The following is a 21,908-nucleotide window of genomic DNA, read 5'->3' on the forward strand; positions in this document are numbered from 1 at the left end:
CCCCTAACCGCTATGGGACCTGCTGCCCCATTTTGAGCAGCAGGTGAATGTTCCCTCATTTGCAAAGCTGGAGCTTTTCAGGTGAAGCAATTTCCCTCCAGGAACCGAACCAACAACCTTCTGGTAGCCACCCTGTACTTCTAACAACAATTACTACTATTATTATTATATTTTCTTTTATGCATTGAGTGAAGTCTAGTACTAAGATAAATTTTATCTTGGACCAACCGATATGAATTTTCAGTAAATCCAAGTAAAGAAACAGGAGTCCTGCTGAGCTCGGCGCTCGTGATGAACCGCGGTATTTTCTGCGCTGTTTTCAATTAAACTCTGAGGAATTCCGCCCGAGGCCGTCGGAACCCCGTGGTTAAAGTTCCCGCTGGAATATTTGGGTCACTTGTTCATTTAAATTATTTCTAAATGGACAAATTGCAAAGTCATTTCTGCGCATGTGAAGTGACTCAAGGAGATGCAATATTAATTGGGCCCCTTGGGACCCGGAGCAACAATCCGTGTTGAGAGGCCACATATCAGCGCGGAAAGAAGTCTGCTTCACTGCTCAGCGTGATGCTGGTATTGTCATAACGCAGTGAACATAACTCATTTCACACACCCTATGACTGTCAGATGAAATCTGCTCCTCCTCCTTTTCCAGCCAAGGTGCTTCCGTTGGATTTTCCTCCATTAAATTAACGATTATTGCGACAAGGAATATTATTTGAAGGAGCAAATTAAAATCGCAAGTGCGTTGAATGTCAATTATGCTCTGTTTATATGCATCAACTCAAGTTGCCGTTATTAAATATATAAAAGACAAAGGCAGCTTCTCTTCGAGTGTCATAAGAACGTTAGCAAATGAGGAAAATCTAAAGTAAAAATTAAACGTTCTAAAACGCGGAGGGGATTTTGGTATCGTCACACATCTCTGTGTGGTTTTATACCGTAACGTGAGCGATTCTTGTACGTCGATGCTAACAGGCATGGCTGAAAAAATGTCTGTAGCATTTTATGATTTAAATTGAATTTTAGCGTGGGAACACAGGCAGCGACTGAGAACGGAGGAGAGGGGTCACGGGGTCACGGCGGCAACGCGAAGACATCCGACATGTTTTGGTGGAGTGCAAGATGCAGCTTTATTAGTTTAACACAAAATGTGGCACTCTGCTTTGGCCCCCTAGTCCAGCACATTAATTCCATATTAGCACCTGATGCTAAAATAAATCAGCAGTGGCAACATCTCCTGTACGTCACAAATCAACACCGCCGCTCTGAAAGCACAACAGCAAGAGGTGGCGTGAAATGTTCGTAAAACTGGAAAGGCAAAAAGTTCTCATTGCCAAATTATCATTATCGTCGTCGTCATTATTATTCGGTTTTCTTCGTGATGATTGGCTTTCGGAGACAACAATACGGAAACTACGAGAGACATTAAAACGTTAAAAAGTAAGACTATATAAATAAAACCAAAGAAGGACGTTTAAGATAATACTGGAAATGAAATCGAGGGTGATTAGAAAATGGTACCGACTGCAGTTGGCTAAATGACGTTAAAATTCGAGTGACATCAGCATATTCAAAATGTTAAGTAACAGTAATTTTAATCCACTTTGCTTTGGCCAGCGGACGTGGGCTCTTTCGGAGGCCGTAACGCGAATCCTGTCCCGCCGCGGCAAATCATCCTTCGGCAATCCCATGATCACCAGGGTTCGGGTCCAGAACAGGGCACGTGCAAAACGCTCTGGACTGGAACACACACCCACGCTTCCAGCGGCTTTTGTACAGATGTGCTTAGACGAACACGCCACTTCACGTTTCAAGTAGTTGTGTATGAGAGAGAAAAAAAAATGTATTGGGGGCGGTGGCGCACTGGCGCACTGGGTTGGATCGGGTCCTGCTCTCCGGTGGGTCAGGGGCTCAAGTCCCGCTTGGGGTGCCTTGCAATGGACTGGCGTCCCGTCCTGGGTGTGTCCCCTCCCTCTCCAGTCTTGCACCCTGTGTTGCCGGGTTAGGCTCCGGCTCCCCGTGACCCCGTATGGGACAAGTGGTTTCAGCTGATGTGTATGTGTGTGAGCTTCTCTTTCTCTCTCACACGCGCACACACACACACATAGGGTGGACCCACTGAAACCACAGCAGGATTTTGAGAGACAGCTGCTGGATACAGTAGTTACACACTCGGCAACACGGGGGGTAAGCGTGCTACATCACAGCGGGGGAACAGCTTTCGTCGCTTGTTTAAAAATAACATGTCAGCAAACATTTTTACGACTTCTCAAAGTTCATTCTGGACACATCCGTATTGATGTACCAGGGCATACGGTTGCGCCTACCATAAATATTAACATGAAAGAAAAATGTCAGGAACACACAACAAGGTAAAGAGCAACAACCCGGCGCTTTCTCCAACCTCACTGCTTTCATACAGAACGGTAACAATAACAATAAAAATAACAATATCAAAAATGCGACTTGAAGCAGGGCGCTCAGTGTGAGAGAACATGGTAAACCAGGAGAGGGCGTACTTCCGGAAAGTACCGCGACTCCACGAGCGCATTCCAGTACCCCTCGGAAAGGTCACAGTAAATCTGTCGGTGGCAGAAAAACAAGCTGAGATTTAAATATGAACCTCATGCATTATCCTACATGTGGAGCATCTCTAAATATGGGTCATATGTTTTGTCTTCTTTTTTTTTTTGTCGTACGAAAAGGGGGCGCGCATCAGTTCCGGTCCTCGTTACTTGGGGGCGCAAACTTCGGCCAGCGCTTTGAACTTGTCTCCGAGGGTGTCCGCGAAATCCAGGCCGCGGTCATCGCCGAAGTCGCTGCAGCAGCCCACGGAGCCGGCCGGCGAGCCCCGGCCCTCGAACCCGTACGAGTGCAGAACGTCATCGGCCAAGTGGCCGTCGCCCTCCGCCGTAAAGTCGCTGAGCTTCTGCGGAAAAACGCGGGAGGAGAGAGGAGTAATGACTTTAGCTGAACGGAAGCTGCAGAGAAAGGGCGTGAAGGACACGCTGGACTGGCTCTGTGTGTGTGTGTGTGTGTGTGTGTGTGTGTGTGTGTGTGTGTGTGAGTAATTACAGTGTAAGAGACAAAGTTCCCGAGAAATAAGGAGAGGGACTCACTCCTCCTCTCCAACAGGCCCTTCACGCTGACACGACAGCGCAGAGCTTCTCCGCATTCACCATCGCGGAACTCGGATAACACCGCACGAGGTGCGGCGTCTCATTACACACACGCCAGATATGCCCGTGCGTAGGAGTAGGCGCGTCTGCGTGAAAGTGTGAGCGTGCTGTAGAAACGGAGCGCAGTCAAGGACACGTAGACATACGCGTTTCTCAACAACAGCCATAATAGAGACACTGCCCGTTTCCACTTCTCGGTATTATATGTAAATGTCACTGACTTGGTAACTCGCCAATAAACGTTACATCCACCGGCGTTCAATGGTTGAAATGGCGTGATGTCATTTCTTATGCATCAGTAACACCCTCATGTGTAAATATGTAAAAACCACTGCAGCGATACTTGTGTGGGTGGCATGGTGGTGCGGTGGTGCGGCGGGTTTGGATGGGTCCTGCTCTCTGGTGGGTCTGGGGTTCGAGTCCTGTTTGGGGTGCCTTGCGATGGACTGGCGTCCCGTCCTGGGTGTGTCCCCTCCCCCTCCAGCCTTGCGCCCTGCACTGCTGGGTTAGGCTCCAGCTTGCTGCATCCTTGCTTAGGACAAGTGGAGTGTGTGAGAAACTTGTAGCAGCAAAACATTATCACTATGAAGTGGGACGTATTAAAGTGGTATGGCAATGAATGTGCCATTTATGAATGAAACAGTGCAACCTGTGCTTTTGTGTGGGAGAGTGTAGCACATATAGACCACCCACTCACAGACATGTGCTTATCAATATTATTACTCATCATTTATCTGACATTTTCCTTCAAGGCATCTCACAGAATGAGGTTTCTACACTAAGTTCCTCGCACAACGGTAATTTGTACCCTGTAAGTTCACACACACATACCCACGCGCTGTCGGAAACCAATTGTCCCAAGCAGGGTCGCGGCGAACCGGAGCCTATCCCGGAAACACAGGGTGCAAAGCTGGAGGGGGAGGGGACACACCCGGGATGGGACGCCAGTCCATCACAAGGACGGGACACCAGTCCATCGCAGCAAGCCGGAGCCTAACCCAGCAGTGCAGGGCGCAAGGCTGGAGGGGGAGGGGACACCCCCAGGACGGGACACCAGTCCATCGCAAGGTACCTCAAGCGGGACTCAAACCCCAGACCCGCCAGAGAGCGGACCAGGCCAAACTCGCTGCACCACTGCCCCCCCTACCCTATAAGTTCAGCGTAATCATTTTGCTCAAGGGTACTAGAGAAGAAGATGGGATTTGAGCCTAGGACCTTTGGCTGGAAGACAATGGTTCTGATGATAATAATGAAAAGGATTTTACATGTAGAGTCTCTCAGCGGTGCAATTTATTTATTTATATACCATGCTCAACATGGATCTGAAATAAGAGCAATTCCGTCATAGAGTGTAGTTTAAACGGTAAAAAAGGAAGCGCTTTGTTTGCAAGCAGCGTTTGTCAGACGTCTACAGTGTTTACCTTGTTTATGTACAGGCCGTTCGTTTCCCAGATGGCGTTCAACGACCGGTCGATGAATCTGAAGCGGCGTTCATCGAGGGCCCTCAAACCGCTGCCATAGTGAGCCACCGTCCGTTGCCCAAGGGAGTCGCCCAGCGCCAAGCCATCAGCGTGCTGCTGCATGCTCTGCTCCGCCCTCGCGCCCAAGATGTGTTGTCCCCTGCCATCGCTCACAGAACCCTTGGCCGACTGCTCCGGAGCCGCTGGGGACACCAGAACTGCAGCATCCTGAATCGAAGGGTCAGGATATAAATATGCCGGCATCCTGTAATCAGTAAACAGTCGGGGGCTAGGGGCCGCGCCGGTGCCTCGCAGCTCCTGGGCCGTGTGGAGTTTGTACATTCATTCTATGTTTGCATGGGCTTCTACTAGGTGCTCTGGTTTCCTCCCACAGTCCAAAGACATGTGTTTCAATTGGATTGGTGATTATAAATTGCCTATTGTGTGTCTGTGTGTGTGTGTGTGTGTGTGTGTGTGTGTGTGTGTGTGTGTGTGTGTGTGATTGTCTTGTGATGGACTGGTGTCCGGTCCAGGGTGTACCCTGCCTCACAACCTATGCTTCCAGGATAGACTCTGGACCACCAGGACCCTGCACTGGACAAGCAGTTACTGATGGATGTATAAATGTTACAGTCCTTACCATGCACTAATGTATAACCTATACAGGTGGTCCCCGATTTATGATGGGTCGACCTGCGACTTTTTCGACTTTACGATGGTGAGCTGGCAATAGACATTCACCAGAAACCGTACTTCGAATTTTGAATTTAGATTTTTTTCCCGGGAAAGAGTTATGCGGTGCGATACTTTCTCACAATGCTGGGCAGCGGCAACGACCCACATCTCCCAGTCTGATACGCAGAGGTGTGTATTAGTTGTATAAAATGCATTTTCAACTCACGATATTTTCGACTTATGATGGGTTTCGGGGATCGTAACCCCATCGTAAATCGGGGACCACCTGTATATCATTGCATGTATATGATGTATATTCTACAAGTACACTTTAATGTAATACTTGACTTTTTCTTCTATGGGCATTAATTATAATTCAGTTTAGATAACTGATTTAAATTGATGAATTTAATTCAACCAGTTAGGGATATTGATCTTACCACCGCTTCACCTGGTCCCTCTGTATTGGACTGCAGTAAGATCCCGGCACCGTCCTGGCTGTCCTTGATAAACGCCTTTTCTGGCTTTGTCACACACACAAGACTAAAACACACACCTGGAAAAACAAGGAGAAAGGCGTTTACTGGAAGACACAAACTCTGCACACTAATGCAAAACCAACATTTTGAAACAATGAGACAGATTGGAGCCTGTTATCGTTGAGGGAATCCGCGCGGCTGTGAGTCAGATCCCGTTGCCATGGAAACGCCCGCATGCTATCAGAGCTCCTTCCCCGAATCCGTCCATAACAAGCGGGCACATTCGTCTGCTTCTCACCACAGTTTGTTGCTCGTGTATAAAAATTTTTCGGTGCTATTTTTTAAACTCCATTGCCACGCAGATACGCTTGGAGCCCCGGTCGATCTACGGGTCGGACGCGGGTTCGAATATGGAAAGGAGGACGGGGGCGCCGCAACACAAGCACGCGGGTCAGGTGGAGTTGAAAGACGGCCTCGGCTGGGATGAGGCGCTCCTCCCCCACCCCGGGTGAGCAAGCAAATGGACAAGCGGGCGAGTGGCACTCACAAAAGAGCACGAGCAGGACGAGGCCCAGCAGCGCAGCCAGGAGGCCCCAGAGGCCGAGAGCAACGGAGCGCCGCGGCGGGAGACACTCCCCGTCCGCACAGTGACACACCCTCACGGTCACCATCTGCTCCGCCCCCAGGCTCTGCTGGTCCCGAACAAACAGAGGCACAGTGTAGTTCCCCACGGGCAGTTCCTTGGCTTCCTGTAGCAGGGCGGCCGTACCTGAGGGGCAGAGTATAAACAGCCACCGATCACCTTAGAAACGAAGCAGTGCCTGCTTGCGTCTCTACAGAGCCTCACCATATTGCAACTGCCACTACTTTGCACCTCTTCAAACTCCGTCTGCTGACCTTAGGGTTCTATCATTGTCGAGTAAAGGCAGTTTACTACACTATTTTTACTGCATCAGTTCAGGGTACAGATCGAACCCATGTCCTCTCGCACGAGGACATGGGTTCGATCTCTGCTCAGTCTGTGTGGGTTTCCTCCCGGTGCTCTGGTTTCCTCCCACAGTCCAAAGACATGCTATTCAGCTTCACCCCTAGTGTGTGAGTCACAGAGAGTGTGTGTGTGTGTTCCACTGATGTATGGATGAGTGACCCATTATAAGTAGTGTATCTAGCAGTGTAAGTCACCACGGTGAATAAGGTGCGTGGGCTGATGACACTACAGAGAGTTCATTAGAAGTTGTGTTAGAGAAAAGCATCTGGTAAAAAAATAAATATAAATGTAAATTCATACTGGGGGAAAGAAGTGGGGTAGCGGTTAGAGCTCTTGTCCAGCACTCAAAGTACTCAGGTTCAAATTCCGCCCCCTGCTGTAGTACAAGGGATCGAAAGGTTATGGTGCTTACTCTGAACTGATGCAGTAAAAATCACCCAGCTTTAGAAATAGGTAAATTAGAGTGAGTAGATTAAGGCTGCAAATCACTTCAGAGAAAAATATTGCATAAATGGTATGTGAAGATACTGTGGGCTCACCACCTGCCGGAGAAACCGTAAGGGGCCGGTGCATTGTGATTTGGGCGGTGGTCGGGGCCGAGTGCCCGGCCGACCCAAACCTCGGGCGCCAACTCTGGTTTTTGGGACTTGGAATGTCACCTCACTGGCGGGGAAGGAGCCTGAGCTGGTGCGGGAAGTTGAGAGATACCGTCTAGATATAGTCGGGCTCACTTCCACTCACAGCTTGGGTTCTGGAACCACTCTACTCGATCGAGGGTGGACTCTCCACTATTCTGGCGTTGCCCAAGGTGAGAGGCGGCGGGCTGGTGTGGGCTTATTAATAGCCCCCCAGTTCAGCCGCCATGTGTTGGAGTCTACCCCGGTGAATGAGAGGGTCATCTCCCTACGCCTTCGGGTCAGGGAACGGTCTCTCACTGTCGTTTGTGCTTATGCGCCTAGCGGCAGTGTAGAGTACCCGGCCTTTTTAGAGTCCTTGGGGGGCGTGCTGGAAAGCGCTCCCACTGGGGACTCTGTCGTTCTACTGGGGGACTTTAACGCCCACGTGGGCAGCGACAGTGATACCTGGAGGGGCGTGATTGGGAGGAACGGCCTCCCTGATCTGAACCCGAGCGGTGAGTTGTTATTGGATTTCTGTGCTAGTCACGGTTTATCCATAACGAACACCATGTTCATGCATAAGGGTGTCCATCAGTGCACTTGGCACCAGGACACCCTAGGTCGGAGGTCGATGATCGACTTTGTAGTCGTTTCTTCTGACCTTCGGCCATATGTCTTGGACACTCGGGTGAAGAGAGGGGCTGAGCTGTCAACTGATCACCACCTGGTGGTGAGTTGGATTCGATGGCAGGGGAAAAAGCTGGACCTGGCAGGCCCAAACGCATAGTGAGGGTCTGTTGGGAACGTTTGGCGGAGGCCCCTGTCAGAGAGGTCTTCAACTCCCACCTCCGACAGAGCTTCAACCAGGTCCCGAGGGAGGTGGGGGACATTGAGTCTGAATGGACTATGTTCCGCTCCTCCATTGTCGGGGCGGCGGTTCGGAGCTGCGGCCATAAGGTCTCCGGCGCCTGTCGCGGCGGCAATCCCCGAACACGGTGGTGGACACCGGAAGTAAGGGATGCCGTCAAGCTGAAGAAGGAGTTCTATCGGGCCTGGCTGGCTCATGGGACTCCTGAAGCAGCTGACAGGTACCGACGGGCCAAACGGAGCGCGGCTCTGGCAGCCGCCGCGGCAAAAACTCGGGCTTGGGAGGAGTTCGGTGAGGCCATGGAGGAAGACTTTCGGTCGGCCTCAAAGAGATTCTGGCAAACCGTCCGGCGACTCAGAGGGGGGGAAGCGGTGTTCCACGAACACTGTTTACAGTGGAAGTGGTGCGCTGCTGACCTCAGCTGAGGATGTTCTCGGGCGGTGGAAGGAGTACTTTGAGGATCTCCTCAATCCCTCCGACACGCCTTCCGTAGAGGAAGCTGAGGCTGGGGACTCGGAGGGGGACTCGTCCATTACCCTGGCTGAAGTTGCCGAGGTAGTCAAAAAACTCCTCGGTGGCAAGGCTCCGGGGGTGGATGAGATCCGCCCCGAGTTTCTCAAGTCTCTGGATGTTGTGGGGCTGTCTTGGCTGACACGCCTCTGCAGCATCGCGTGGAGTTCGGGAACGGTGCCTCTGGACTGGCAGACCGGGGTGGTGGTCCCTCTTTTTAAGAAGGGGGACCGGAGATTGTGTTCCAACTACAGGGGGATCACACTCCTTAGCCTCCCTGGGAAAGTCTATGCCAGGGTACTGGAAAGGAGAATCCGACCGATAGTCGAACCTCGGATTCAGGAGGAGCAATGCGGTTTTCGCCCTGGCCGTGGAACACTGGACCAGCTCTATACCCTCACTAGGGTGTTGGAGGGTTCATGGGAGTTTGCCCAACCAGTCCATATGTGTTTTGTGGACCTGGAGAAGGCATTCGACCATGTCCCTCGTGGCATCCTGTGGGGGGTACTTCGGGATTATGGGGTTCGGGGCTCGTTGCTACGGGCTGTTCGTTCCCTGTATGAACAGAGCAGGAGCTTGGTTCGCATTGCCGGCAGTAAGTCAGACCTGTTCCCGGTGCATGTTGGACTCCGCCAGGGCTGCCCTTTGTCACCGATTCTGTTCATTATCTTTATGGACAGAATTTCTAGGCGCAGTCAGGGAACGGAGGGTGTCTGTTTTGGTGGCCGCGAGATCTCGTCTCTGCTTTTTGCGGACGATGTGGTCCTGTTGGCTTCATCAAGTCAAGACTTGCAGCGTGCACTGGGGAGGTTTGCAGCCGAGTGCGAAGCGGCGGGGATGAGAATCAGCACCTCCAAATCCGAGGCCATGGTTCTCAGTCGGAAAAAGGTGGATTGCCCCCTCCGGGTTAGGGGGGAGTTGCTCCCTCAAGTGGAGGAGTTTAAGTATCTCGGGGTCTTGTTCACGAGTGAGGGAAAAATGGAGCGGCAGGTCGACAGACGGATCGGTGCGGCGTCCGCAGTAATGCGGTCATTGTACCGGTCTGTTGTGGTGAAGAGGGAGCTGAGTCGTAAGGCGAAGCTCTCAATTTACCGGTCGATCTACGTTCCTACCCTCACCTATGGTCATGAACTCTGGATCATGACCGAAAGAATGAGATCGCGGACACAAGCGGCAGAAATGAGTTTCCTCCGCAGAGTGGCTGGGCGCACCCTTAGGGATAGGGTGAGGAGCTCAGTCACCCGGGAGGAGCTCGGAGTAGAGCCGCTGCTCCTCCGCATCGAGAGGAGCCAGTTGAGGTGGCTCGGGCATCTGTTCCGGATGCCTCCTGGACGCCTCCCTGGGGAGGTGTTCCGGGCTTGTCCCACTGGGAGGAGGCCTCGGGGCAGACCCAGGACACGTTGGAGAGACTATGTCTCCCGGCTGGCCTGGGAACGCCTTGGGGTTCCCCCAGAGGAACTGGAGGAGGTGTACGGGGAGAGGGAAGTCTGGAGGACTCTGCTCGGACTGCTGCCCCCGCGACCCGGCCCCGGATAAAGCGGAGGAAGATGGATGGATGGATGGATGGATGGATGGTATGTGAAGATAAATGCTAGAGGGTACTACAGAACGGGGTGGCATTCAAACTTGGGTCTTTTGGGTTAAAGGTGGCAGCTCTAACCATTACGCCACCTGCTGGCCCCACATGTACAATATCAATCACAACAATACAAACTGTTTTCAGCTGAACGCTGAGAACGGGGCGTTCTGATTGACATTCAAACAGACGAGTGACAAGATCAACGGTGACATCATCCGTGAGCTTGGTCACTGACGTCATGACAATGGCCTTTATCGTATAAACATAAAATGTGTAATAGGCTAAAGAAGATTCTACCATTCAGCCTTATTATGGTCCAGCTGTCGTCATGGCGATCTGCGAGCTCGAAGGTAAAGGGCTCTGCAAAGGGAAAGTCATCTTTGTCTTCGGCCGTCACCACGACGGACCCCAGCCCTCCATCCGTCTTGCACAGCGTCAGGCTCTTCTGGGGAATATGAGGCGTGTTGTCATTCTTGTCTTCGATGTGGATCACAACTGTCCCCGTGGCCGACTTTGAGCCTTGAAAATATTTATATTATAATAAGTTATACATATCTTTTTTTCTGAGAAGTAGCATCACAATTACAGCAAAGACGAAGCTGCAGAGCCGGTTTGGAGGAAACGATGTGGAAAGGAGAGCATCCTGACCGCAGTAATTTTCTCTGCCAGCAATAAAACACAAACATCAGTAAGTGATCCAAAGAGCAGAACCTCTCTTTGTTTGCTTCCTATTTAACACGACGTTTCCGGCTCTGGTATTATTTTTATCTATTATTCATTCGTCTTGCACTTTTCTCCAAGGTGACATAATGTGAGGTTCATACACTACGCTACTCAAACTGTTTTACCTGCTTATAAAGCAGGGTAATTTTTACTGTATCAGTTCAGGGTAAGGCCCCTGGTCAAGGGTACTACAGCAGGAGGTGGGATTCAAACCCGGGGCTTTCTATTGCAGGGCACCAGCTCTAACAAAGACGTCACCTGCTGCCCCTTTTTTCAAAATCAGCACAACATGAAAAAATAATCAAGCTCATAATGCGTGTGCTCCGGAGTTTGTTGCACAGGGGTGCGAATCCTCGCTCGTGCTCCAGGTCACATGACCTCCACTCTGATAATTTTGGTTCTTAAAAAAAAAGTCTCTGGCAACCATCCCAGACCGAACACTGGCACCCGTGATGGGGGGAAATGTTGCGCAAATGTGTTACATGCCAGGACCATGACAAGTCCCATCATGCACTTCTTTTCTGCAGACGCTGTGTATATGTGGTCGACTGCGGCCCCGCCGCTCTACACGGTCACTGGAAAAACGTCGGGCTCCTTACTTGAATCAACCGCTCTCACGGTGATGTTGTAGAGGTCGCGCTCTACAAACGGCGACTCCCTGTCCACGGCGCCGGCGACCCTCAGCTCCCCCGTGACCTCGGACACGTCGATCCATAAGGCCGGGTCCGACAGCTTGTGGTACCTGAACGGGAAGAGCAGTTCAAGAGGAGGATGCCTAAATATCGCCATTAATTTATTGCATTAATTCTTTCTCTTCCATTTCAGTGTAAAACAGGTCAAAGGCGCATGAAAATTCTCAGTTTTCTGTCTAGTGTTTCTGTCTCACGGCACCTGGGTGGTATGAGAGGACGTGGGTTCGACCCCCCCCCCCCCCCCCACTCAGTCTCTGCGGAGTTTGAATTTCCACCCCATGTCTTTGTGGGTTTCCTGTCACAGGTCAAAGACGTGCCGTTCAGGTGAATCGATGACTCTAGAATCACTCACGGTATGTGTTAGTGAGAGGGAGAAATTGTGTTTCAGTGGTATATGGATGAGTGACTCATTGTAAGTAGTATACCTGGTGTTGTAAGCTCCCTCGGGAGAATGAGGTGTGGACTGATATTGCTACATAGTGTTCATGGAAAGTCTGCTGAATGAAGTAACGTAAAAGTAGTTTTGATGGTTGGTTATGCTCCTTCCTACTCCCTTCCGCGACCAGCAGGTGGTGCAGTGATTAGAGCTGTTTCCTTCCACTGGAATGACCTGGGTTTGGATCCCACCTCCAGCTATAGTCCCCTTAATCAAGGTAGTTACCCCAAATTACTCTAATAAAAATGACCCTGCTGTATATATAGGGAAATCAGAGTAGGTTGTTTGATAATGAAAGTCACTTTGGAGGAAAGCAGCAGAACAATGAAAATACTAATAGCCCGTAGTCATGGGTAAGTGGCTTACTTGAACATGAGAGCGTATAGGTCAAGTCTCACCGGATGCCTCTAGAACTCCTGGTCTCTGGGTCCGTTGCTGTGTAGGTCCCGATGACCGTCCCAGCGGCTGTGTTCTCTTCGATGGTCAAGTACAGGTTCTGCACCAAAAACTCTGGACCTTCGTCAACGTCCAGGACCTCTACGTCCACCGGGACTGAGAGCCAGGAGGCTGTGGTGCCCTTCAAGTCCACCTCATTCTGGGCCTGAACCATCAGGCTTACCTTACTGGTCTTTTCATAGTCCAAAGCCTGGGCAACAGCAGGATAGCAGTGCAACAAAGGGCATTATTATTATTATTATTATGATTTTGCTGATGCTATCAACCTAAGCCTAATAAACTAAGCTATTTACACTGATTTGCCTATATATACACAACTAGGCCATTTTTACTGTATCAATTCGGGGTATATTCGGGGTACTATAGCAGGAGGTGGGATTTGAACCTGGGTCCATAGAGTGGAAGGGGTAGCTCTAACCACTAATCTGCTGCTGCCCCATTATTATTATTATTATTATTATTATTATTATTATTATTATTATTATTATTATTATCCAATCATGCATTTCTTCCCACATCTCTTCATTGGTTAAATATTGACAAACTTTTAAGACTGAAATGATGTGAGCACAAAGCTGTACGGTGCCCCTCGCCTTGGTCACAAGCAGGAGCCCTTCATTCGTTTTAGCGTCCCTTTCGATCCGGAAATTTCCATCTTCGTTACCCCTCGTGATGAAAAACAGGGCCCTCCAGCTCGGAGTTCCCGCCAGGTCTCTGTCCTCCACGGGGATACGTAGGATCAGTCCATCCGGTTGGTTCTCCTCAACCCTCGCCCTGAACTGCGCCAAAACAAGCGATGTGATCCTGAGTTCTGAACCACAGCCCCGGGGTGAAACACACGGATACCGAACCGCTTGGGATTTTGCACGCGTCCCGCACTTACGGACGGCCTGGCGAAGGCGGGCGGGTTGTCGTTGATGTCCTGCAGCGTGACGGTGGCCGTGGCCGTGTTGGAGCGCCCATTCCAGGCACCGTTCATATCCTTGATCTGGACAACGAGCAGGTGTGTGTCCTTCACCTGTAACACGGAGCATTCGTCATCAAGCGTTTCACGCGACAAACGCAGCCCTGAGCCGACGTGGGCAAAATTAATACCTGTGCACATTTATTTTGCATATGCTCCTCTATCTATAGGCCATTCTTTAATCTATTACCCATTATATGATAGACATTATAAAACAAATTAAGTTTAATAGTACTCAGGTGTTTAATGTTGGTTTAAAATATAACCCGTGCTCCATTTAAATTAGTCATTTGATCATATTTTCAATAACGCCACCTGTTCCACTGACAGTTTCTAAATTAACCATAAATGATTTTCAGGCATTAGCGTAAAAAAAAAACAGATAATAATCTGCACAGATATTAGAAATCCATTCATTATCAATAACCAGTTGTCCGGTGCAGGCGAACGGTGGTCCAGAGCCTATACTGGAGTCATAGGGTATGCGGCACGGTACACCCTGGACAGGATGTAATCACTCACACAGACACACTAAGGACAGATTAGAGTCATCGCCGTTGTCAGTTCAAATCCACCCGAAACACATGTCTTAGAACTGCGGGAGGAAAGCAGAACAGCTGCTGGAAACCCACGGGAAGGCGAACGTCCAAACTCCGCACGGGCCGGACGAGATCCCTCCCACGGCCCCGGAGCTGAGAGGCGCCAGCGCTCCCCACTGTTGCGCCTGACTGCTCAATAAGAGAGACATTATAAGAATAAAAGTAAGAAAGAGGCGTGACGGACCTCCCTGTCGAGGGTGCCTGTCCTCGTCGCGATGACGCCCGTCCCGGGATCGATGACGAACGCGTCGCCTCCAGACAGCAGCGAGTACGCGATCTTGGCGTGTAGCGTCTGCGGGTCGTCCCTGTCCGTGGCGTTTACTTTCCCCACCACGGTTCCTGCAGTCCAGTACTCGTCCAGTGAGAAAAACACACTCTTCTTTCACCAGCACTTAACTTACCGAAGTATGACGGCGACATAAAAATGTACGAAGCACCACTTTTTCTTTATTGCTTCTTTGTTGTTAGCTTGAGGCCTAAAGCTATTCTAGTTTAATTTCTACAAACAGTACATGTTCACAGCATGCTAAACGCTCCCATAAGATGCTGAGGCTGATGGCATTGGACTAGATAGTATATAATTTCTAGTATAATTTAGCTACCGCCGTAGCCGCTGCCAATACCATTTCCCCAGGTGCCATATTAATATAACAAGACAGGATGTGCGGATAACGTGCGCTTGTTTAATTAAACTCCTCCGCTTAGCAAAAATTTCCATGCGAAACGTTTCAAAGGGCTTCAGATTTTATAGCCAGCTCTCTTTATTGAAGCGATACAGTACAAGGGTACCCATCCCGGGCGTGTCCCCTCCCCCATCGCCCTTGCGCCCCGTGCTGCCGGGTTAGGCTCCGGCTCGCCGAGACCCCGCTCGGAACAAGCGGTCGTGGACAGCGTGTGTGTGTGTGTGTGTGTGTGTGTGAGTGCAAGGGTAACCGCAGGATCCCCCTCATGGGACTCAAACCAGCAACCATCTGTAGAGAATCCCATTGCATGTGCCCCCACCTGGTCGGCTCTGCTCCAGCACAGAGAACTGGAGGGGACCGCTGAACTCAGGTGCGTTGTCGTTGACGTCCTTCACGTTCACGGTGACAGTGAGGGGCAGGTCCGTCTCCTCTTCGGTGTCTTTGTCAAACACCTTGACCAGAAGCTGAGGAGAATAAAATCGCAGGTAGAATTCCGCAATAGAAGACGAAGGAATGAATGATATGTGATATGAGCCTTTGCATTATATAAGCGTATCAATCGACTGTTCTGGGTAAGAACATAGGAAGCAGCTTCACTGTAACACTTGGCTGAAACCCACAGGGATTAGAAAAAATAACTTCATGTCAAAACCTGGAACAATTTTTCCAGTGATTTTTATAATCCATTGTCAACACCCGCTCGTCCCCAACGGGGGTCAAGGTGAGCCGGAGCCTTTCCCCGGCAACACAGGGGGAGGGGCACACACCCGGGATAGGACACCAGTCCATCGCAAGACACCCCAATCAGGGCTCGAACCCCAGATCCACCACACCCCCCACATTCTGATCTGATATTTACATTTATTCATTGAGCTGATGCTTTTCTCCAAAGTAACTTAGAGCATTAAGGTTACAATTATTTACCCATTTATTCAGCTGCTTTTTTTTTCTCCCCACTGGAGCAATCTAGGGTAAGTACCTTGCTCAAGGGTACTACAGCTGGAGGTGAGGATGAAACCTGCAATCTTCCGGTTCGAAGACAATAGCTCTAACCACTACACTACCCGCTGTCCGTCTTCCATCCAGCATTGCTGAGGTTCTGTTAATTATATATAGTATTATTTCATTTTTAGCAAGGCGTGTGCTCCATCAGGCTGGCTTACTTTGAACTGTGAGATCTGCTCCCTGTCCACAGGCCTGTGGACCCTCAGCAAAGCTGTATTCGTGTCCAGGCTGAACAGGCCCAGTGGCTCTTGGGTGACACCGGGGCCGCTGATGATGTAGTACACCGAATGGTTCACTGACGAGTCTGATCCAATCTGTGGTTTTGTTTAAAATTATTAATATTATGTTCAAAAAGACAAAATCAGCTTTACAATCATTTGCTCATGTATACGTGTATTCCAATGTATGTTAAATATATCCATTAATGACCACTTCCTGACATTCAGAAGGGATGCCTTTCAATTTTAAGAATTTTTTTTTTAACTATTTTTGTAATTTTTTTGTACCATTTCAATTTCCTTTGGAAATGGCGGACTGTCGTTTTCAGTGATTTGGAAGGGGAGGGGACTCCAGCGCCTTTTATAACGTTTTCGGGCCCCGCTGCTTGGCACTGGGAACTGGGACTGCTGCAAGTACAAGTGTAAATCACTACAGTGAGATTAGTGTGCAGTTACTCATTTGCCACCGTTTCCACAGAGAGCTGTTAAACTTTCAAATTTTCAGTGTGACCATTTCTCAGAGCTCAGCGTTATTCAGGACACATTCGAGCCAAGCTGAAGTTTGTCCCAAATCCTTGGATCTGAAACCACAACCATTCGGTGCCACAGTACACAAGGGCAATCCTACCCCAGGGATCTCCGGGGAGAGCCTGACATTGAGTTTCTCGCTGTGCCCAGCCGGGTCCTGGAGCCACACGGAGAACATCCTCCCGCTGACGGGTATGGTGGTGACTCGGAGGGTGTTTATGGTGCCGTCGCTCTGCATGTCAAAGTCAGGGTCGCTGGTTTTCACTGGCAGCACTTGGGTTCCACACCTGGTCAAATCCACTGAGATCAACAGAATGAGATGGTTATCAAGAGGGCTCTGTGTTATAGTGGCATTTGGAACAATAAGCGATTCCTGCTGGCTTCTTGTGCTGGGACTGTGGGTACCATACCCTCATGCAAGAGACATGGAGGTCTGAGGTTTGAACCACAAACGCTTCACACCAAACGCACAGCTGCACACAGCCATTCAGCAGAAACATGGTGACAATGGACCATTCAGACAAAAGGGGGATGGGCTTCACAGAGGGCAGTTTTTTTTTTTCTCCAAACACTTCACTCAGTTTAATGATCTATTTAGTTCGATACACACATGCACACACACACACACACTGTCTGAAACCGCTTGTCCCAAGCAGGGGTCGCGGTGAACCAGAGCCTAACCCGGCAACACAGGACACAAGACAGAGGGGGAGGGGACACACCCGGGATGGGATGCCAGTCTGCCACAAGGCACCCCAAGCAGGACTTGAACCCCAGCCCTGCCAGAGAGCGGGACCCAGCCAATCCCACTGCGCCACCATGCCCCCATTTAGTTCAATAGTGTGGACTAAATATAATTTTTCTGAAGGTACATTTCCAAAACCTTTCCTCCTAAAGTGTTGTTTCTTTCAGCTTAACACAAAATCAGACTGGAGATCATGCTGAAACACTGAAGACGTTATTAAATGACTACTGTGGTTGAAGCTGAAACCAGTAAAAACAAATCTCAAGGGACCGAGTATGACACCGCAGACCTGAGGCACCCCATGACTCACCCATCTTTTAAAATGTTTGAGCACCAAAACCCAGATACACTTTGGCCCATACAGGATACTCGTAAACAACCCTAACCCATTCATATTCTTCCCAGAAGTCTAACTGAAGCTTCACGCCCTGTTTTCGGCAAGACGGTGTTACCTTTGTAAACAATGTCTCCAGACATGATCTTCTGGGGTACAGCTGCCTGGATGGAACGTGGGAGGCAGGATTCTGCACATTTTGAAAGTACCTTCAAAACAATTAAACACGTTTTAGCCAGCCTTGATGACGTTTAGCCAGCGGTTCCACAGCTAGACTGACCTTGGACCGTTAGATATTTATCCAGGACAAATGGAATTCTCACTGTGGTTACATTTCAACGTAAACCATACAAGAATTTCCCAAATGCATGTCATTTGTTGACCCAGTGCGATCAGCTCTCAAAATATTTCTGCTGGCATTGTATTAATTATGTTTAAAGTAACTTCTCATCTTTGCTGTGACAATACACTAGATTTTTCATTTTATGCACATTGGTGGAGACTCCCTATAACAACCAGAGTCCTGTACACAGTGGGTTTCATAGTTTTTTTACTAGAAAGAAAGAAATACTTTATTATGTCTACATAATTTGTATTACTAATCTGTATAGTTTTTTTAATACTACTACTAATAATAATAATAATAATAATAAAGCAGTAATTCAATGTTAAATATTTTCACGAATTAACGTAGTTTACTTCAAGACAAAATGATAATTTACTAGTTAAACATAATTTGTATATCTACAAGACCTGATCATCCACTACACCCCAAACAGACTGCTACCTCCTCCACCTCTGCCTGCTTGGTGGTTCCACACACAAAAGGTCCACAAGCAAAAGCAGGGAGGTTCTCGGTTCTGGCTCCGGTGTGCTGGAATGACCTCCCCCCTCTCACTCAGAACTGCTGAATCCCTGTCTACATTTGAGAAGGGTCTTAAAACTCACCTCTTCTGCCCTCACTTCTCCCATGATCTTTAAGTTTATGTAGTGTGTAAGTAAATGTTCATGCACTTTGAGGTCATACCTGTTGAATGAATAACGGATAAACTTTCACGCAGCTACTCGTGTAACACACACACACACACACACATTTTCAGAACCGCTTGTCCTATACGGGGTCACGGGGAACCGGAGCCTACCCGGCAACACAGGGCGTAAGGCTGGAGAGAGGTAGGGGACACACCCAGGACGGGACGCCAGTCCGTCGCAAGGCACCCCAAGCGGGACTTGAACCCCAGACCCACCGGAGAGCAGGACTGCGGTCCAACCCACTGCGCCACCGCGCCCCCACATACTCGTGTAACGTAAATGTTTAATTTAAAAAAATAATAACAGCTGGGAATGTGATTAGGAATTATCGATTATTTAGATAAACCTTCATGCAGCTACTACTCGAGTGATGAACACTGATTCATAGTGGAAAGTAACAAACTAACTGTACTAGTAGTAGAATCACGCGTCCGTCTGCCTCATTCATTGTATTCTCTATGAGATGTATGTTACTGGAGAAAAGCATCTGCTAAATGAATAAATGTAATGTACTAAAAATATATTTTAGGCTAAAACTTGGTGTGTTTGCCCTGTAATAATGTTATGTAACTTGCAGGTAGAAAAGAGCTGGTAGAAAGTAAGTTACAAAGTAGCTGATCTTCACTTCAGACAGCTGCCGGTCAACTTTTTTACCTCCTTTTAGCGCCACTTACACCTTCACGGCTTTAAAAGAAAAGATTTCCTCGTTTCCCCGTTTTGTTTTCCAGTGAAATGAAATCCTCATTTTGAATCTGATCGTCATTTACTGATACATCCGATGGTAGATATATATAGACATTTTTTTCTTCTTAGCTCAGTAAATTATATAACTTTCTCCTTTCTCGCACGAACAAACACCCGTGAATTCAATAACTGCGGCAAAATCAAATGAATGAAACGCATGGAAAAAAATGACATTATCATTACAGACAGAGTAACAGTAACAAAAATGTCACGAGCACAACTCAGCTATCACTCACGTGCAGACCTGCTGGGACATGCAATCACGATACACACCTTGAATAAAATTATTATTAATAATAATAATAATAATAATAATAACTGACCAGAGAAAAGGCGCAGAGCAGGAGCACGAGCGAGCCCCGGTCCATCGCGTGCACGGCGGCCGCGGGAACGCGCAACACTGCCCTCGTGGCCGGAGAGCTGCGCGCACTTGGTGAAAGAACTAGAGGGGAGTTGGTGAGCGCAACAGCTTGAGTTGATGCGGTGACTAAATGTCTCTGTAATTAATTCCCGCAGTCGATAATGCACAGTTAGTTAAGGCACACGGCGAATACACACAATCAGTGCAGATTAAAACACACACTCAGTAATGCAGATGCGGTTAGTAATCATCGTAATCATGTGAGTTATTAAGGCGCACAATTTATGAGGCGTGTAGTGAACCCAGTTAATGACGCACAGTTACACACTAGCAATAACACACACAGAGCTTTTCGAACAGGTGTCGTACAGGTGACAGGTGCTGCCGCCCTTGCGCTTTACCGGATGCGGGTTCTCACTGCTCTCTTCTGGATATGATCTTATGCTTGACAGACTGTCACCCTAATATTGTGTCACACAGCATGGGAGGGAGCATTCCCAGGGGCGCCCTCCCGCATCCCTCCGCATCTCCAGCACCTCCCCACCACGGCGACTCCTTGGGCCTGCACCCAGCCGCACCCAGGCTCGGGGAGAGAAGGCGTAGCGCTGTCGGTCACTGAATGGATGCAGTCCAACAGCGGGAAAATGGGCTAGCATGTTCCACAAAGTGGCTCCTGACACAAAACCCTAGTGACGACGTAACACCCGAATCATTACAGCGGCGAGTCGTCATAAATCGACCAAATTTGTGTTAGGACTTTAACTTTGTCTGTCCTCTTTCATCAGGTCTCTTGTTAATAATTTTAATTTAGAGGTCCTGCCTAGTGCTACGCAAATTAATTTATAGCTCTTTATGAAGGAAAACCTACCAAAACTGGAAACTGACGCTTCACACACACACACACACACATTTTCAGAACCGCTCGTCCCATACGGGGTCACGGGGAACCGGAGCCAACCCGGTAACACAGGGCGTAAGGCCGGAGGGGGAGGGGACACACCCAGAACGGGACGCCAGTCCGTTGCAAGGCACCCCAAGCGGGACTCAAACCCCAGACCCACCGGAGAGCAGGACTGTGGTCCAACCCATTGCGTCACCACACCCCCACGCCTGACGCTTCACATATGCCAACAAATTCAGTTCCGTTTATTGAGCCACATATGAAATGAAACAGATTAAATGCAGTCTTATCTTAATTGATCACTTAAGATAGTCATCCTGCTGAATTCTGCATTAATAAATCGTTCACTGGCTGATGTAATTAAAGAGTATTAACAATCCAAATATATTATTCAGTTACCAATAATTTAAAAATTAAGAAGCCTCTTTCCTGACGGTACTCGTCTTCTATGTTTATCTGATGTGTTTGTTTTCCTTGCCTTACGCCTATGTTAAAGCGCTCTATAAAAATAAATAAATTAAATGTTCCAATGTATCCATATTCAGATGACAAAAATGCTCATATGTAGTTAGACGAGTCTGTGGGGGTCCTCTGCTGAAGGTGTTTTACTCAATGAGCCACTTTAATTAATCCGATAATGGGGTGAATAAGGGGGTGCGGTGGCGCAGTGGGTTGAACCACACTCCTGCTCTCCGGTGGGTCTGAGGTTTGAGTCCCGCTTGGGGTGCCTTGCAACGGACTGGCGTCCCGTTCTGGGTGTGTCCCCTCCCCCTCCGGCCGTACGCCCTGCGTTGCCGGGTAGGCTCCGGTTCCCCGTGACCCCGTATGGGACAAGCAGTTCCAAAAATGTGTGTTTGTGTGTGTGGGGGGTGAATAATGATGGCCTTCGGAGTGCAGGTGTACCGATCGGAATCCAGCACTGTAACCTGAGGTATGTGAGCACCACACCCATCCGTCAGACAACTCGCCAGGAAATTGTTTGGTTTTCTTGGAACAGATTACATGCAATGCAATCGTTCATCAGAACTCTGACTTATAATCATAATAACCGTGCACACAAAACACTGATGAGACCTTGCATCAAAAGGGCAGCAGCCAGTTCCCTCAAAATCCTGCAGTGTGTGGTGGG

General features: G+C 49.0%; 1 protein-coding gene across 1 annotated transcript; it reads right to left on the reverse strand.

The window, feature by feature from the left end:
- Positions 1–2,094: 2,094 nt before the first annotated feature.
- On the reverse strand, positions 2,095–20,305 carry LOC108937527 (desmocollin-3-like). The gene is made up of 17 exons (XM_018757539.2): positions 20,248–20,305; positions 19,841–19,959; positions 17,860–17,950; positions 16,763–16,962; positions 16,423–16,542; positions 16,075–16,230; positions 15,231–15,375; positions 14,413–14,567; positions 13,549–13,683; positions 13,259–13,444; positions 12,608–12,855; positions 11,681–11,823; positions 10,656–10,877; positions 6,344–6,565; positions 5,758–5,873; positions 4,604–4,870; positions 2,095–2,932 (listed from the first exon to the last, which is right to left on the reverse strand). Exons 2-17 carry the CDS (start codon positions 19,883–19,885, stop codon positions 2,735–2,737), a joined length of 2,649 nt encoding a protein of 882 aa, XP_018613055.2. The 5' UTR covers positions 19,886–19,959; positions 20,248–20,305; the 3' UTR covers positions 2,095–2,734.
- Positions 20,306–21,908: the final 1,603 nt, after the last annotated feature.

The sequence above is a fragment of the Scleropages formosus genome, chromosome 7, assembly GCF_900964775.1.
Source record: "Scleropages formosus chromosome 7, fSclFor1.1, whole genome shotgun sequence".
NCBI classification, from domain to species: Eukaryota; Metazoa; Chordata; class Actinopteri; order Osteoglossiformes; family Osteoglossidae; genus Scleropages; species Scleropages formosus.